General features: G+C 40.9%; 1 protein-coding gene across 2 annotated transcripts in view; it reads right to left on the reverse strand.

The window, feature by feature from the left end:
- The window catches only part of TTC27 (tetratricopeptide repeat domain 27), a 176,963-nt gene that overhangs the window by 100,429 nt on the left and 61,133 nt on the right, over nt 1–15,401 (reverse strand). For both annotated transcript variants that reach the window (XM_055399033.2, XM_088841553.1), the window contains exon 10: nt 4,654–4,767. In XM_055399033.2, the coding sequence (XP_055255008.2) occupies nt 4,654–4,767 (114 nt within the window). The remainder of the gene's footprint in view (nt 1–4,653; nt 4,768–15,401) is intronic.

Below are 15,401 nucleotides of genomic sequence, written 5' to 3' on the forward strand. Positions count from 1 at the left end.
GACAGGAAAACATCTGGAGCTACTAAAGATTAACAGCCGGTCTCAGCCAGGGGTAGGCTCTTCCAAAGGCAACCATAATCACCACCGTCACAGGACACTCAATTTATGTGGGCTGGGCTAAAGAACTATATTTTAATAAGCACCTTGCAAGTGGTTCATATGTTCAGGCAAGTTTGGGAAATGTTGCACAAGGCTCTTAAGATGTACACAGGGTGCTGTGCTGGGGGAAACCAACGTGTCAGTTCAGCCAACACAATCTGATTCTGTCAAAGAATCTTGAGTGCCCCAGCTGGAATCTGCCTGAAGTGAGCATTTAGTGCCTTTAGACGTGTGGTGTATATTATTCACCCCACTAGTAAGTTCCTCTGCTATTCTTGAGTTTTCATTGTTCTGTACCTTTCTAGATTAAAAATTTTTTTTTACTATCAACAGTATTTTATCACCTCTCCTTTCTTTCACCTCACTTATCTATGAACCAACTGTCACCTATTTTTTATTAATCTAGTGTTAGGGAACTCACATCCTGGTTCAGCCCGCCAGCCTCCCTCTGGGCAGCTTCCTCTCTCGGCCTTAGCAGAGGCCTGCTTCACTCACCCACGTGCATTCTTTCCCCACACAGGGCCACATCCTGATATCATTGGCACTCCACGTTCCCCTCCTCTCACCTAAACTGTACGCCCTGAGACGCTGAGTTCTGCCACCAAGCCTTGCTCACAAAAGCCTCTGTTCACTTCTTCCTGTCTAAGCTGGTTTAACCCCCTTCCTCTAGATGATGCCAAGTCTTTCACAGATGGGTGCAACATGGTCAATCAAAGCACGGACTTTGAAACCCAAGGCAGACCTGGTTTGAATTCCAGTCCAGCTATTAGATCTTGGGTAAGTCACTTAAATTTTCTGCTCTTTACTATCTTCATCAATAAAAATATAAGTAGCACCTAATTCCTAGGATTATCTAGCACCTGGCATCTGAGTGATCAGTAAATGATAGTAACTACACACAGTTCTAAACAAAGAGTAGTAACTACAATGATTCCAATAAAATTAAAGCACAATCACAGGAGCAAGTTCTGGTATGCTTTTCACTAACTTTCAAGTGCCACGTGTGGTTATTAACGCAGGTAAAGTACAGAGCTAGAATGGAAGACAATATTTCTTATTTCAGATATCTGAAAAGCTCAATGGCAGGACACAGTGCACTGAACATGAAGCACTGTCATTATCCCAATGTTTTTAGATCTTCCAGGGAGTAATGATTGCTTTCAGTGAGCTATGAAGGACTGGACAGCTTTATTTTCTTGTACCTAGACGTGCCCTCTTTAAAGTGAGGATAAGAGTAACAGTCAACATTGGCTGAGGGTTTTCTATGTGCCAGGTACTATTTCAAGCATTAAATGCAGTCATTTAATCCTTCAGTATCTGAATGATAGCTCTCTCCATCCTCCAGGTGAAGGAAGTGAAGCACAGGTTAGGGGGCTCAGCCTTGCCCACAGTATGTGATCTCTCTTCCTCTTAGACTGTGAGGGCTACAGACAACAAAATTTGGTGCTTTTCTGACAACAGACATTCTGATACTGAAGCAGGCAGAGAAAAGCAGAGAAATGGGAAAAGAGAGAAAGACCTGATGATCTGTTTGAGCCCTGAATCCAACTATCTCTGGGACTGAAATACCTCTAGACTTCCCAGCTATACAAGCCACAAATAATCCTTTTCATAGGGAGTTTGAATTGGGTTTTTGTCCCTTAAGTTTCCTTACCAAGACCTGTTCTTAAATTGCACTGAAGTAGAAGTATAAAGAGTCTTGAAAAGCTCTGAGCTTCAATCTGTCCTCTATAAGCACCATGCATTTAGGAAAAGGATATTCAAATTAAGTATAAAAATTGAATGCAATTTCTCAAATTTTGAAGCTACATCGCCTCGTTGGGCAAACCAAACAAGACCAAGGTCAGCCTGAACTACTAGATCACATCCCCAACCCACCCTCCATCCTCAGTCAGTGGCTCCATAATGGCAGCCATATATTTTCCATCCACACAAACAGTCACATATCAAGGTCAATACTGAGCCTGCCAAGCATAACACATGTGGACATACTTTCATGAAGAAGATACGTAAAAACATCACACAGCACAAACACATTCTGACACTAAAACACGGGAGCGAAGACTGGAATGTAGAACACATGACCAGCCTGTAATACAGAGGACACAAATTCTGCTCAAGTTCCCATAGACTGGTACACATATTTCCAGTTAATCGAACAGTTAATTCATGGACTCCAGTCTCTTATCACTTCTAATCACTTCAGAGGGTAGTTGCAGTTTATCATTTTTTAGGAAGCCCTGTAAGAAAAACTGACATTCCTTTATCTCTTTTCCCTTAAAAAAATACAACCAACCAAACCGTGAATTACTACCCGCTAAGACCACGACCTTACCCTCAGTGTGATCACAACAACTGCTCTGTTCCTGTTAGCTTTGGCACCAGGCTGAAGATCTGGACTGCAATGATACTCGAAAGGCCGGGCTCTACAACTCTCAGACTGCTAAAGTGCCAGATGAGAATATAACCTTCAATTCAGCTAACTCTTAATTATTCCTGCTGATGACTAGATAATTCAAAATGACTAGTCATTCAAAATGACTAGATTTTTTTTTTTTTTTTTTGGTTCATACATGGTTTAGCAGCATAGTGGGATGAGGAAAAAGCTGAATGATGATAGAGAGAGAAGTATTTAATATACTCTGTTGGTAAAAAGCAGGGTATAAATAAATACAACATTTGGCATTCAACAAACATCCACCAAGTGCCTATTCTGAGTATACAAAATAAGTAAGACACAGACTCAGACCCCTCAAGATGCTCACATTCCAGCTATGAAGATGGAAAGATTTTCAAATAAAATATAATTTAGTAAATGCTAAAATACAGTATCAAGAACAGATGTTCTAAAAATACTCATTCAAAAGTTGTGAAATCTCAATTATCTTCTACCATTAAGAAAGTCAAATTGCTGCATGAATAGTCTCCAGTGACAAAAAACTGCTACAATCTCAAACTCCCAGAAATTCAAGGGTGAAGGAAAAGATTCCTGCCATGCAATCATCTTCAGAGGCATAACCACTTGGAGAGGGGCAGATTTAAATTTAACTGGTTTAAGAGATAACTGGGTAATTAAAATTCATCAGCAAAACTATTTTAATAGTGAACATAAAGTAACCTAACATTAATCCTCAACAACTGAGCTGAGTTTATCTAACACTAATATGAATATTATTAGACAAGGATGACATCTGGTTTACACAAGTATTTTTTTTTTGTTTGAACAAAAGTTAGATGTATGAATGTCGGGCTTCCCTGGTGGTTCAGATGGTAAAGAATCTATCTGCAATGCAGGAGACCCGGGTTCGATGCCTGGGTCAGGATGATCCCCTGGAGAAGGGAATGGCTACCTGCTTTAGTATTTTTACCTGGAGAATCCCATGGACAGAGGAGCCTGGTGGGGATCCATGGAGTTGCAAAGAATTGGACATGACTGAGCAACTAACACTTTCTCTTTCACTTTGAATGTATGAGGTTTCAATTAATTTGCCTCATATTTGGATCATATGTATAATATATTGCTTTTACCATACTAAAGCAAGGAAGGAAAAGATGTGCTCTCATGATAAAGAAAGGAGAAGGAAATGGCAACCTACTCCACTATTCTTGCCTGGAGAATCCCATGGACAGAGAAGTCTGGCAGGCTACAGTCCGTGGAGTCACAAGAGTCGGACACGACTTAGCGACTAAACCACCACCACTTAAAGTGGGCTTCCCTGGTGTCTCAGACTGCAAAGAATCTTCCTGCTAATGCAGGAGACCCAGCTTTGATCCTTGGGTCAGAAAGATCCCCTGGAAAAGGGAACAGCAACCCACTTTTAGTTGGTGTTTCAATATCAGACTCTCAAAATTAATAGAATGAATAGACAGAGCTTCCAAGGGTAGTAAACACACCCAAGTTCCAGGAGGGCAGAGCACCCTAAGCTCTACAAAGACAGAAGCTCCTCTGCTCAGGACCCTTCCAGACCTTGCCCCAAAATCTCTTCATTCAGCTGCTCTTATATCCTTCATAATAAATCAGTAATAGTAATTTAAGTGTCTCCCTGAGTTTTGTAAGCCATTCTAGCAAATGATCAAACCTGAGCTGAGAAGGAGGTCATGAAAACTCCTAGTTTCTGGCCATTCAGTCAGAAGTATCAGACTTGAAATCAGAATCAGAAAAGGGAGGCAGTCTTATGGGACTAAGCCCTTCATCTATGGGGTTTGTACTAACTCCACGTAGTGTCAGAATTGAATTAAATTGTAGGACACCCAATTGATGTCAACAGGGAAGTGAAGACATCCGTGGTGTGGAAACACCCAAACACTTGGTGTCAGAAGTGTTGAGCAGAGGAGCAGCTTTCCTTTAGAGAGGTTAAACACCAGAGTCACAGAGCTCAGTATATAGCTGGGCTTTGGAGTCAAGCAAATTCTAGAACAACACTCTCAACCAATAAAGTGTGTTTGAGTAAAATGAAAGCCATCTCATTATTTTATACTCATAACAAACATGCATGGTTAATGATAACAATAAAGAGTTGGAAAACTAACAAGAATTGCAATATTAATTCTTACCTGTGTCTGCCTCATTGCTCGCTCCACTCGGCGTGTGCTTCCTCTCTCAAGTTTTGTCCGGAGGATCAAAGCTGATGTCTGAATGGGCCAGAACTTGGGTTGTGAAAGTAAACACTGATGGGGAGGGGAAAAAAAAAGACCAAAAATGAAATGGATAAACTGGATAATCCACTCTGAATATAACAAAATTAATATATCAGGATACAGTTGAGTGACGATTTGAAAATCATCTCAGCGAAAAATAAAAGACAACATGTGCTTTCAAATGTTTTTGGAAAAGAATGTGTTCATTTGAGGAGAATCATGACTTAACTGAGTTGACCTGTTCAACTGAATAAATTCCTTAAGGAATGAATCAGAATTATTTCCAGATAATCCAAACAGTAAATGGAATAAATCATACCATTAATTAATACATCTTTTTTATCTCGTTAAATTATACCAATGTTAAAGACCATACTTCTCAATTTTGAAATAAGTTTTTAAAAATTATCCAAACTCACAAATGAAAACAAATAATTAGAAATCTAGTACCTTTTCACTTAAAAAATACCCTAATCTCCTGATGCAAAGGCACATCAAAGTTTAAGGAAACAATCCTAGCATTTTTGAGAATGCTTTCTAGTCCTGTTAGGGTAGAGAGTCTCTAATTTTAGTTAAATGTTATCCTAAAGGGACATCTTAAGAAAGACTGGCTTATAAGAAAATCATGAATATGCACACACTGAAACCTAGACCCAGAGAAAGCTGTGACCACCATCAGTTCAGACAGTGCAGTAGAAACCACTGAATCTGTCCACAAATGCATGGGGTGAGGGTGAGTAAGTTCTGGGTGCACAATAACAGGGGAAAATGTATTCTGATACAGTAGGGACTGCTCAGTATAATGAACACAACTCCAGCTCTTTGCTGATGACATGGAAACCAACAGTGACCCTGAGTGATCATTCCCCAACAGTAACTTACAGTGAAGGTTGCTTCGAAAAAAGGCAAAAGGAGCACTTGTCTTGACAGTTGACTACAACCTTATATACTTATTTATAAAAATCTGATATAAAAAAAATCCTAGTTAACTAGAGTCCAATGAATCATTCAAAACCTAGCTGTGCATTAGAAGAAACTTTTGGTTTTTTAAAAGGTAAATCAGACCTCTGAGAGCAGGATCTGAGCATCAGTGATTTTTAAAACACTCTCCAAATAATTCTAAGACATAGCCAAATTGAAAAATTATGAAGCTAAGCTAATACAAATGTTGTTTAGTTGCTAAGTAGCATCCAACTCTTTTGCGACCCCATGGAGTGTAGCCTGCCAGGCTCCTCTATCCATGGGACTCTCCAGGCAAGAATACTGGAGTAGGCTGCCATTTCCTTCTCCAGGGGATCTTCCTGATGTAGGACATGAACTCTTGTCTCCTGCACTGGCAGACAGATTCCTTACCGAGCCACCAGGGAAGCAACACAACTATTTGTTTTTTGGTTAAAGGCACTAATAATTCCAAATTCTCATTAAAAGTTACCAATAAGTCCTTCAATGGAATATAAACTCTATCACAGTCTCTCCAACTCTTTACTGTACCATGAATGGCCAGCTCACTTTCATCATTTCTGTTATTTGCCTGGCCCCTATGGGTACTGGAATTTTCAATTCCAAATCTAGGCCTACTTTCTTATAATAAAAAAGAGAACAATAGATTAGGTTACGTGCTCAATGTCACACCTTCATTAGTAGCAAAAGTTGATTCTAATACTTTTGGGGTCTCGATTCCCAAAAACAACACATTTTTTTTTGGGGGGCATAAACTGCAACCATTTTCACTTTGAAACTGAAATACAGTTGATACAGTATTTTTTCAGTTTCATGAGTACTACATGATGATTTGACATTTACATACAGTATAAAGACATCACCCAATAAGTCCAGTAACCATCTTTCCCCATACAAAGGTATTATATCCCCATGACATATTTATTATATAGCTGGAGGTTTGTAACTATTAATCTCCTTTACCTATTTTGCCCACCCCACCTCACTTTCTGGCAGTCACCTGTTTCTTCTCTGAATCTATTAGTCTGTTTTGTTGTTTGCGCTTTGTTTTTTATGGTCACCATATAAGTGAGGTCAAGTAGTCCTTCTTGTCTGACTTACAACACCCTCTAGATCCATCCATGTTGTTGCAAATAGCAAGATGTCACCTTTTATGGCCGCAGAACGTTTGTATTGTTTTCTCAACACTTTCTCCAAGGAAGAGGATGACAGCACCCAGGAAACACTGGTAGAGCAATGTAAGTAGAGCATTCAGTGAAGAAAAAAAAAAAAAACTTTAGGAAACTGCTATATTAAAGGGAAGTAGAAGGAGTAAACAAAGAATATACAAATAAGGAAGAAAAAGAATCACAAGAATTCATTCTTACTGAAGTGTGTTCATTCATTAATACACTTGAGCACTTACTCTGCACAAGGCAACGTGCACAAGGCCCCAGGGACAAAGCAGTGAGCAAGACAAACAAGGTCCCCACCCTCAGAGATTTTACATTCTAATGCAATGACTATTAGGTAATCTTATTCTTCTATTAATATAACTAAGTTCAAAACAAAGAATGAAACATTTTTCATTAAGTAAATCTGCATAGTGATTCTCCTACCTACAGTGGGTGGCCCTTTCTCTCTTCATTTTATTAAAGGGACTGTCTCTGTAACCTCATGACATCATGGAAGAGCACCTAGGAAAAGACTCTGTAAAACAGGGCAGATCATCTCACGTCAGCCAGAGCGTGATCAGAATCCCAGGGAGGTGATTAGCTGGGAAGTTACCTCACCTCTCAGGATCTCAATTTTCATCTCTCTAAAATAGGAACAGGAATTCCCATCTCTCACAAACTTGTGAGGATTATGAATGATAAGCATGATTTGGTGATGCTTAACAAGCCAGTACTCTTGCCTGGAAAATCCCATGGACGGAGGAGCCTGGTAGGCTGCAGTCCGTGGGGTCGCAAAGGGTTGGACACGACTGAGCGACTTCACTTTCACTTTTCTCTTTCACACATTGGAGAAGGAAATGGCAACCCACTCCAGTGTTCTTGCCTGGAGAATCCCAGGGACGGCAGAGCCTGGTCGGCTGCCCTCTATGGGGTCGCACAGAGTCAGACACAACTGAAGCGACTTAGCAGCAGCAGCAGCAGCAGCAAGCCTTTGAGAGTACCTGCTGAAAAACACATCCCCTACCACCGGGACTTCTCCTCCTACAAAGCTTTCTCTCACCCTCAGAAGAAAGGCACCATCTAGAGTGGGCACAGGTGATGGCCCTAACCACTGGCAACTTCCAAAATAGGGAACCCAGGCATACTTAGTATTTTCAGCTGAAGGACCCTGAGGAAACAGCAGAAGCAGGAAGATCACTCTGAACTTCACCTCTGAAATAGGTCATAAAACTCTCCTGTGAGAGGTGCCCACCCCCTCATACCCAGAGGAAAGGAGCATCCTTATATCTGAAGAAAAAGGGATGCTGAGAATCCCAACAAGTCTTCCTAAGTCTCCCCCAGTTAACAGTCCTTACCTTTGCCCTATCATATTCCTCCATGACTGCCCACACTTCGTCAAACCCAGCAGGTGCTTAGTCGCTCAGTCATGTCCAACCCTCTGCGACCCCATGGACTGTAGCCCGCCAGGCTCCTCTGTCCATGGGGATTCTCCAGGCCAGAATACTAGAGTGGGTTGCTATGCCCCCCTCCAGAAGATCTTCCCGACCCAGGGATCAAACCCAGGTATCCCGCATTGCAGGCAGATTCTTTACCATCTGAGCCACCAGGCGTAAAATACTCAAATTGAACTGTTTCTTCAGGTCTTATAACCTTATGAAGGCTCCCATGTCATACAAAACCTATATTAAGTAAATGTGTGTGCTTTTTTCCTGTTAATCTTTGTCAGTTTAATTTTCAGACCCAGTCTGGGACCCTAAGAAGGTTGAGGAAAACTCCCAGCTCCCAGCCACACAGTCACTTTACTAATAACATCAAGGGGCAGACCAGCGAAGGCGGTAGGCTTGTCAGTTAAACCCCAGCTTTCAAAGATATGCACACCAAAGCCGGGGTGGGGGGCTATCTGCCTCAGGAAAACTACCAACTCAGACTGTTTTCTATGCTGGCATGAGAACAAGAGTTTGCCTGAGACTTTAATGTGAGGGTCAAGCAAAACATTCTCACTAAACGCTGAAAGTAAAAACAATCTGAAAAACAGACATTTGAAAAGCTTTAAAGAAAGAACTGGCTGGATAATATCACTGAAGAATGCATTTATCTTACATTTGTTTGGCTGGGAGATGTCTGACTTGGGAAAGTCTTTCTAAAGAAGGTAATTACAGATAGGCTTTGTTTAATATATCTTACAAAACACGCTGCCCACAAGGTAAGAATCAACCAGAATATGGGATATACAAAAAGAAAATTAAACAGGTGATACATGCTTTAATGCTCTATATAGCTGCAGAATGTTCATTTTTATTGCTGAATAATATTTCACTGCAATATACAATCTATTTAACCATTATACTGCTCATGGGCATTTAGGTAGTTTCCAATGTGGGAACTACCAGATGTCCAATGAATATTCTAATGTGCTACCAGAATGTGCCATCATGAACATTCTGAAACAGATTCTTTAGCTCAACACGTATTTCTGTTAGACATGCATTAACACTTAGGAGTGAAACTGCTAGGTCAGAGTATTGAGCTTTCATGAATACTCCAATCTTCTGACAGGTTTTCTACTTTACACTCTTATTAGAAACATTAGAGTCCTTGTTGCTTCACAACCTTGCAACACTCAACACTATCTGGTTGTTTTTTTTTTTTCATTTTAGCCATTCTGGTGAATATTTAGTAGTATTCCATATAGTTAACTTGTATGTCTATAAGAAATTCACATTTCTCTAATGATTAATAAAGTTGAGCACCTTTTAACATGTTAATGACCATTTTAGATCTCTCATAAGTTCCTACTGAAGTCCTTTGCCTCTTGTTTTCTACTGGGTTGTCAAAATTTTTCTTGATAATTTGTTAACTATTCTTATTTTTTGGACACAAGCCCTCTGTCATTTTGTTGGAGGAGGGTGATAGATTACTATTCTTATTTGACAAATACCTACACAACATATACTTGTGCTGGCAAGGCACTGGTCTAAGTGGCTTACAAATATTAATGGCATTTTTAATTTTTAAAAAGTGCTTAATATTAATAATAATCTAGTTTATCATTTCTGTTTTATGGTTAGAGCTTTATTGTTGTTTTTGACTGTCCTAAAGTCTCAAAGATGTTCTCCTATAGTTTCCTCATAAAAACTTTACTGTTCTGCTTTTCACTTCTACATATTCAATCAGGAATTGACTTTTGTATATTTAGTATGATATAGGGGTTAAGATAGACTGTTTCCATACAAATATAAATCATCTAGTACCACTTATCGAAAAGCCGACCCCTTCCCCACTGCACTGCGGTGCCAACTTTGACATAAGTCAGATGAACCACGCATGTATAGCTCTGTTTTTTGGACTCTCTGTTCCACTGGTTAGTTTTTATTTCCTCATGTCAAAATGTCTTAATTCAGTGTTTTCCAAACTTCAAAGTGCACAAGAATAATCTAGGGAGACTGTTAAAACAGACTCCTTGGCCCCAGCCCCAGAGACTCGGCTTCAATAGGGTGTAAAGTGAAGCCGGAGAAATTCCATTTCCAACAAGCTCCCAGGTGATGCTGATGCTGCCAGTCCAAGAACCACTACATGCTGAGCTGTCTTAACTGATACAGGTTTATAATAAGTCTTGGTATCTGCCAACCTAAGCACTCCAATTCTGTTCTTCATGACTCCCTTAGCTATTCTTAGGACTCTGAATTTCCATGTGAATTTTAAAGTCAGCCTGAGTTTCACAAAATCAAAAGAACAGCAGCAGCAACAAAGCAAACAATAACAAAAAAAATCAAGCCACTGGGATTCTGTTAAGGATTGCATTGATAACGCAGGTTAATTAGAGAAGACCTGAAATTTCAATATTGAGTACTGTATATGAATACTGTATATCCCATGAATATATATATATATACTGTATATCCGATGAATACTGTATATCCCTCCATTTATTTAGGTGCTTATCAATTTCTCTAAATAATGTCCTGTTGCTGTTGTTCAGTCGCTCAGTTGTGTCCGACTCTTTGCGACCCTATGGACAGCAGCACACTGGGTTTCCCTGTCCTTCACCATCCCGAGTTTGCTTAAACTACGTCCACTGAAGTGGCGATGGCATCCAATCATCTCAACCTCTGTTGTCCCCTTCTCCTCCTGCCTTTAAAGTTTTCAAGCATCAGGGTCTTTTCAAATGACTTAGCTCTTCACGTCAGGTGGCCAAAGTATTGGAGCTTCAGTATCAGTCCTTCCAATGAATATTCAGGGTTGATTTCCTTTAGGATTGACTGGTTTAATCTCCTTGCAGTCCAAGGGATTCTCAAGGGTCTTCACCAACACGAAAGCTCAAAAGCATCAATTCTTCAGTGCTCAGCCTACTTATGGTCCAACTCTCATATCCATATATGACTACTGGAAAAACCATAGCTTTGACTATATAGAGCTTTGTAGGCAAATGATGTCTTTGCTTTTTAACATGTTGTCTGGGTTTGTGATTGCTCTTCTTCCAAGGAGCAATCGTCTTAATTTTATGGCAACAGTCACCATCTGTAGCGATTCTGGAGCCCAAGAAAATAAACTCTGCCACTGTTTCCATTGTTTCCCCATCTATTTGCCATGAGGTGACGGGACCAGATGCCATTATATTAGTTTTTTGAATGTTGAGCTTTAAGCCAACTTTCCACTCTCCTCTTTCATCTTTATCAGTTCAGTTCAGTCGCTCAGTCGTGTCCGACTCTCCGCGACCCCATGAATCACAGCACACCAGGCCTCCCTGTCCATCACCAACTCCCGGAGTTCACTCAAACTCATGTCCACAGAGTCGGTGATGCCATCCAGCCATCTCATTCTCTGTCGTCCCCTTCTCCTCCCACCCCCAACCTTTCCCAGCATCAGAGTCTTTTCCAGTGAGTCAACTCTTCGCATGAGGTGGCCAAAGTATTGCAGTTTCAGCTTTAGCATAAGTCCCTCCAATGAACACCCAGGATTGATCTCCTTTAGAATGGACTGGTTGGATCTCCTTGCAGTCCAAGGGACTCTCAAGAGTCTTCTCCAGCACCACAGTTCAAAAGCATCAATTCTTCGGCGATCAGCTTTCTTCACAGTCCAACTCTCACATCCATACATGACCACGGGAAAAACCATAGCCTTGACTAGACGGACCTTGGTTGGCAAAGTAATGTCTCTGCTTTTTAATATACTATCAAGGATGGTCATAACTTTCCTTCCAAGGAGTAAGCATCTTTTAATTTCATGGCTGCAATCAGCATCTGCAGTGATTTTGGAGCCCCAAAAAATAAAGTCTGACACTGTTTCCACTGTTTTTCCATCTATTTTCCATGAAGTGATGGGACAAGATGCCATCATCTTTGTTTTCTGAATGTTGAGCTTCAAGCTAACCTTTTCACTCTCCTCTTTCACTTTCATCTTTATCAAGATCTTTTTTTAATGGCAGTTAGATATATGTAACATAAAATGTACCTTCTTGACCATCTTCAAGTGTACAGTTTAATTATATATATCCACACAGTTGTACTTTCCACCTCTTCTTAATATCTTCTGCTTCTGTTAGGTCCACACCATTTCTGTCCTTTATCGAGCCCATCTTTGCATGAAATGTTCCCTTGGAATCTCTAATTTTCTTGAAGAGATCTCTTGTTTTTCCTATTCTGTTGTTTTCCTCTATTTCTTTGCATTAATCTCTGAGGAAGGCTTTCTTATCTCTCCTTGCTATTCTTTGGAACTCTGCATTCAGATGCTTATATCTTTCCTTTCCTCCTTTGCTTTGCACTCGTCTTCTTTGCACGGCTATTTGTAAAGCCTCCTCAGACAGCCATTTTGCTTTTTTGCATTTCTTTTCCATGGCAATGGTCTTGGTCCCTGTCTCCTGTATAATGTCACGAACCTCCGTCCAGAGTTCATCAGGCACTCTGTCTATCAGATCTAGTCCCTTAAATCTATTTCTCACTTCCACTGTATAATCATAAGGGATTTGATTTAGATCCTATCTGAATGGTCTAGTGGTTTTCCCTACTTTCTTCAATTTCAGTCTGAATTTGGCAATAAGGAGTTCATGATCTGAGCCACAGTCAGCTCCTGGTCTTGTTTTTGCTAACTGTATACAGCTTCTCCATCTTTGGCTGCAAAGAATATAATCAATCTGATTTCGGTGTTGACCATCTGGTGATGTCCATGTGTAGAGTCTTCTCTTGTGTTATTGGAAGAGGGTGTTTGCTATGACCAGTACGTTCTCTTGGCAAAACTCTATTAGCCTTTGCCCTGCTTCTATCCGTGTTCCAAGGCCAAATTTGCCTGTTACTCCAGGTGTTTCTTGACTTCCTACTTTTGCATTCCAGTCCCCAATAATGAAAAGGACATCTTTTTTGGGTGTTAGTTCTAAAAGGTCTTGTAGGTCTTCATAGAACCGTTCAACTTCGGCTTCTTCAGTGTTACCGGTTGGAGCATAGGCTTGGGTTACTGTAATATTGAATGGTTTGTCTTCGAAACTAACAGAAATCATTCTGTCATTTTTAAGATTGCATCCAAGTACTGCATTTCGGACTTTTTGTTGACCATGATGGCTACTCCATTTCTTCTAACGGATTCCTGCCCACAGTAGTAGACATAATGGTCATCTGAGTTAAGTTCACCCATTCCAGTCCATTTTAGTTCACTGATTCCTAGAATGTCTACGTTCACTCTTGCCATCTCCTGTTTGACCACTTCCAATTTGCCTTGATTCATGGACCTAACATTCCAGGTTCCTATGCAATATTGCTCTTTACAGCACTGGAACTTGCTTCTTTTACCAGTCACATCCACAACTGGGTATTGGTTTTGCTTTGGCTCCATCCCTTCATTCTTTCTGGAGTTATTTCTCCACTGATCTCCAGCAGCATACTGGGCACCTACCGACCTGGGGAATTCCTCATTCAGTATCCTATCATTCTGCCTTTTGATACTGTTCATGGAGTTCTCAAGGCAAGTATACTGAAGTGGTTTGCCATTCAGGGACCACACGAACAAAGCTAGTGGAGGTGATGGAATTCCAGTTGAGCTATTTCAAATCTTGAAAGATGATGCTGTGAAAGTGCTGCACTCAATATGCCAGAACATTTGGAAAACTCAGCAGTGGCCACAGGACTGGAAAAGGTCAGTCTTCATCCCAATCCCAAAGAAAGGCAATGCCAAAGAATGCTCAAACTACCGCACAATTGCACTCATCTCACATGCTAGTAAAGTCATGGTCAAAATTCTCCAAGCCAGGCTTCAGCAATACGTGAACCGTGAACTTCCAGATGTTCAAGCAGGTTTTAGAGAAGGTAGAGGAACCAGAGATCAAATTGCCAACATCCGCTGGATCATGGAGAAAGCAAGAGAGTTCCAGAAAAGCATCTATTTTTGCTTCATCGACTACGCCAAAGTCTTTGACTGTGTGGATCACAATAAACTGTGGAACATTCTGAAAGAGATGGGAATACCAGACCACCTGACCTGCCTCTTGAGAAACCTGTATGCAGGTCAGGAAGCAACAGTTAGAACTGGACATGGAACAACAGACTGGTTCCAAATAGGAAAAGGAGTACGTCAAGGTTGTATACTGTCACCCTGCTTATTTAACTTATATGCAGAGTAGATCATGAGAAATGCTGGGCTGGAAGAAGCACAAGCTGGAATCAAGATTGCTGGGAGAAATATCAATAACCTCAGATATGCAGATGACACTGCCCTTATGGCAGAAAGTGAAGAGGAACTCAAAAGCCTCTTGATGAAAGTCAAAGAGGAGAGTGGAAAGGTTGGATTGAAGCTCAACATTCAGAAAGCTAAGATCATGGCATCTGTCCCATCACTTCATGGGAAATAGATGGGGAAACAGTGGAAACAGTGTCAGACATTTTTTCAGCTCCAAAATCACTGCGGATGCTGATTGCAGCCATGAAATTAAAAGACGCTTACTCCTTGGTAGGAAAGTTATGACCAACCTAGATAGTACATTAAAAAGCAGACACATCACTTTCCCAACCAAGGTCCGTCTAGTCAAGGCTATGGTTTTTCCCGTGGTCATGTATGGATGTGAGAGTTGGACTGTGAAGAAAGCTGATCGTTGAAGAATTGATGCTTTTGAACTGTGGTGCTGGAGAAGACTCTTGAGAGTCCCTTGGACTGCAAGGAGATCCAACCAGTCCATTCTAAAGGAGATCGATCCGGGGTGTTCATTGGAAGGACTGATGCTAAAGCTGAAACTGCAATACTTTGGCCACCTCATGCGAATAGTTGACTCACTGGAAAAGATTCTGATGCTGGGAAGGATTGGGGGCAGGAGGAGACGGGGACGACAGAGAATGAGATGGCTGGATGGCATCACTGACTCGATGGACATGAGTTTGAGTGAACTCCAAGAGTTGGTGATGGATAGGGAGGCCTGGCGTGCTGTGATTCATGGGGTTGCAAAGAGTCGGTCACGACTGAGCGACTGACCTGAACTGAACACAGTTGTACAACCAATCTCTAGATTTTTTCTCATCTTGCAACTGAAACTCTATATCCATTAGACGTTTCCCCACTGTCTTCACCCCACCC

The sequence above is a fragment of the Moschus berezovskii genome, chromosome 11 (genome assembly GCF_049115385.1).
Source record: "Moschus berezovskii isolate FMDL1 chromosome 11, NW_MosBer_1.0, whole genome shotgun sequence".
NCBI lineage: Eukaryota > Metazoa > Chordata > Mammalia > Artiodactyla > Moschidae > Moschus > Moschus berezovskii.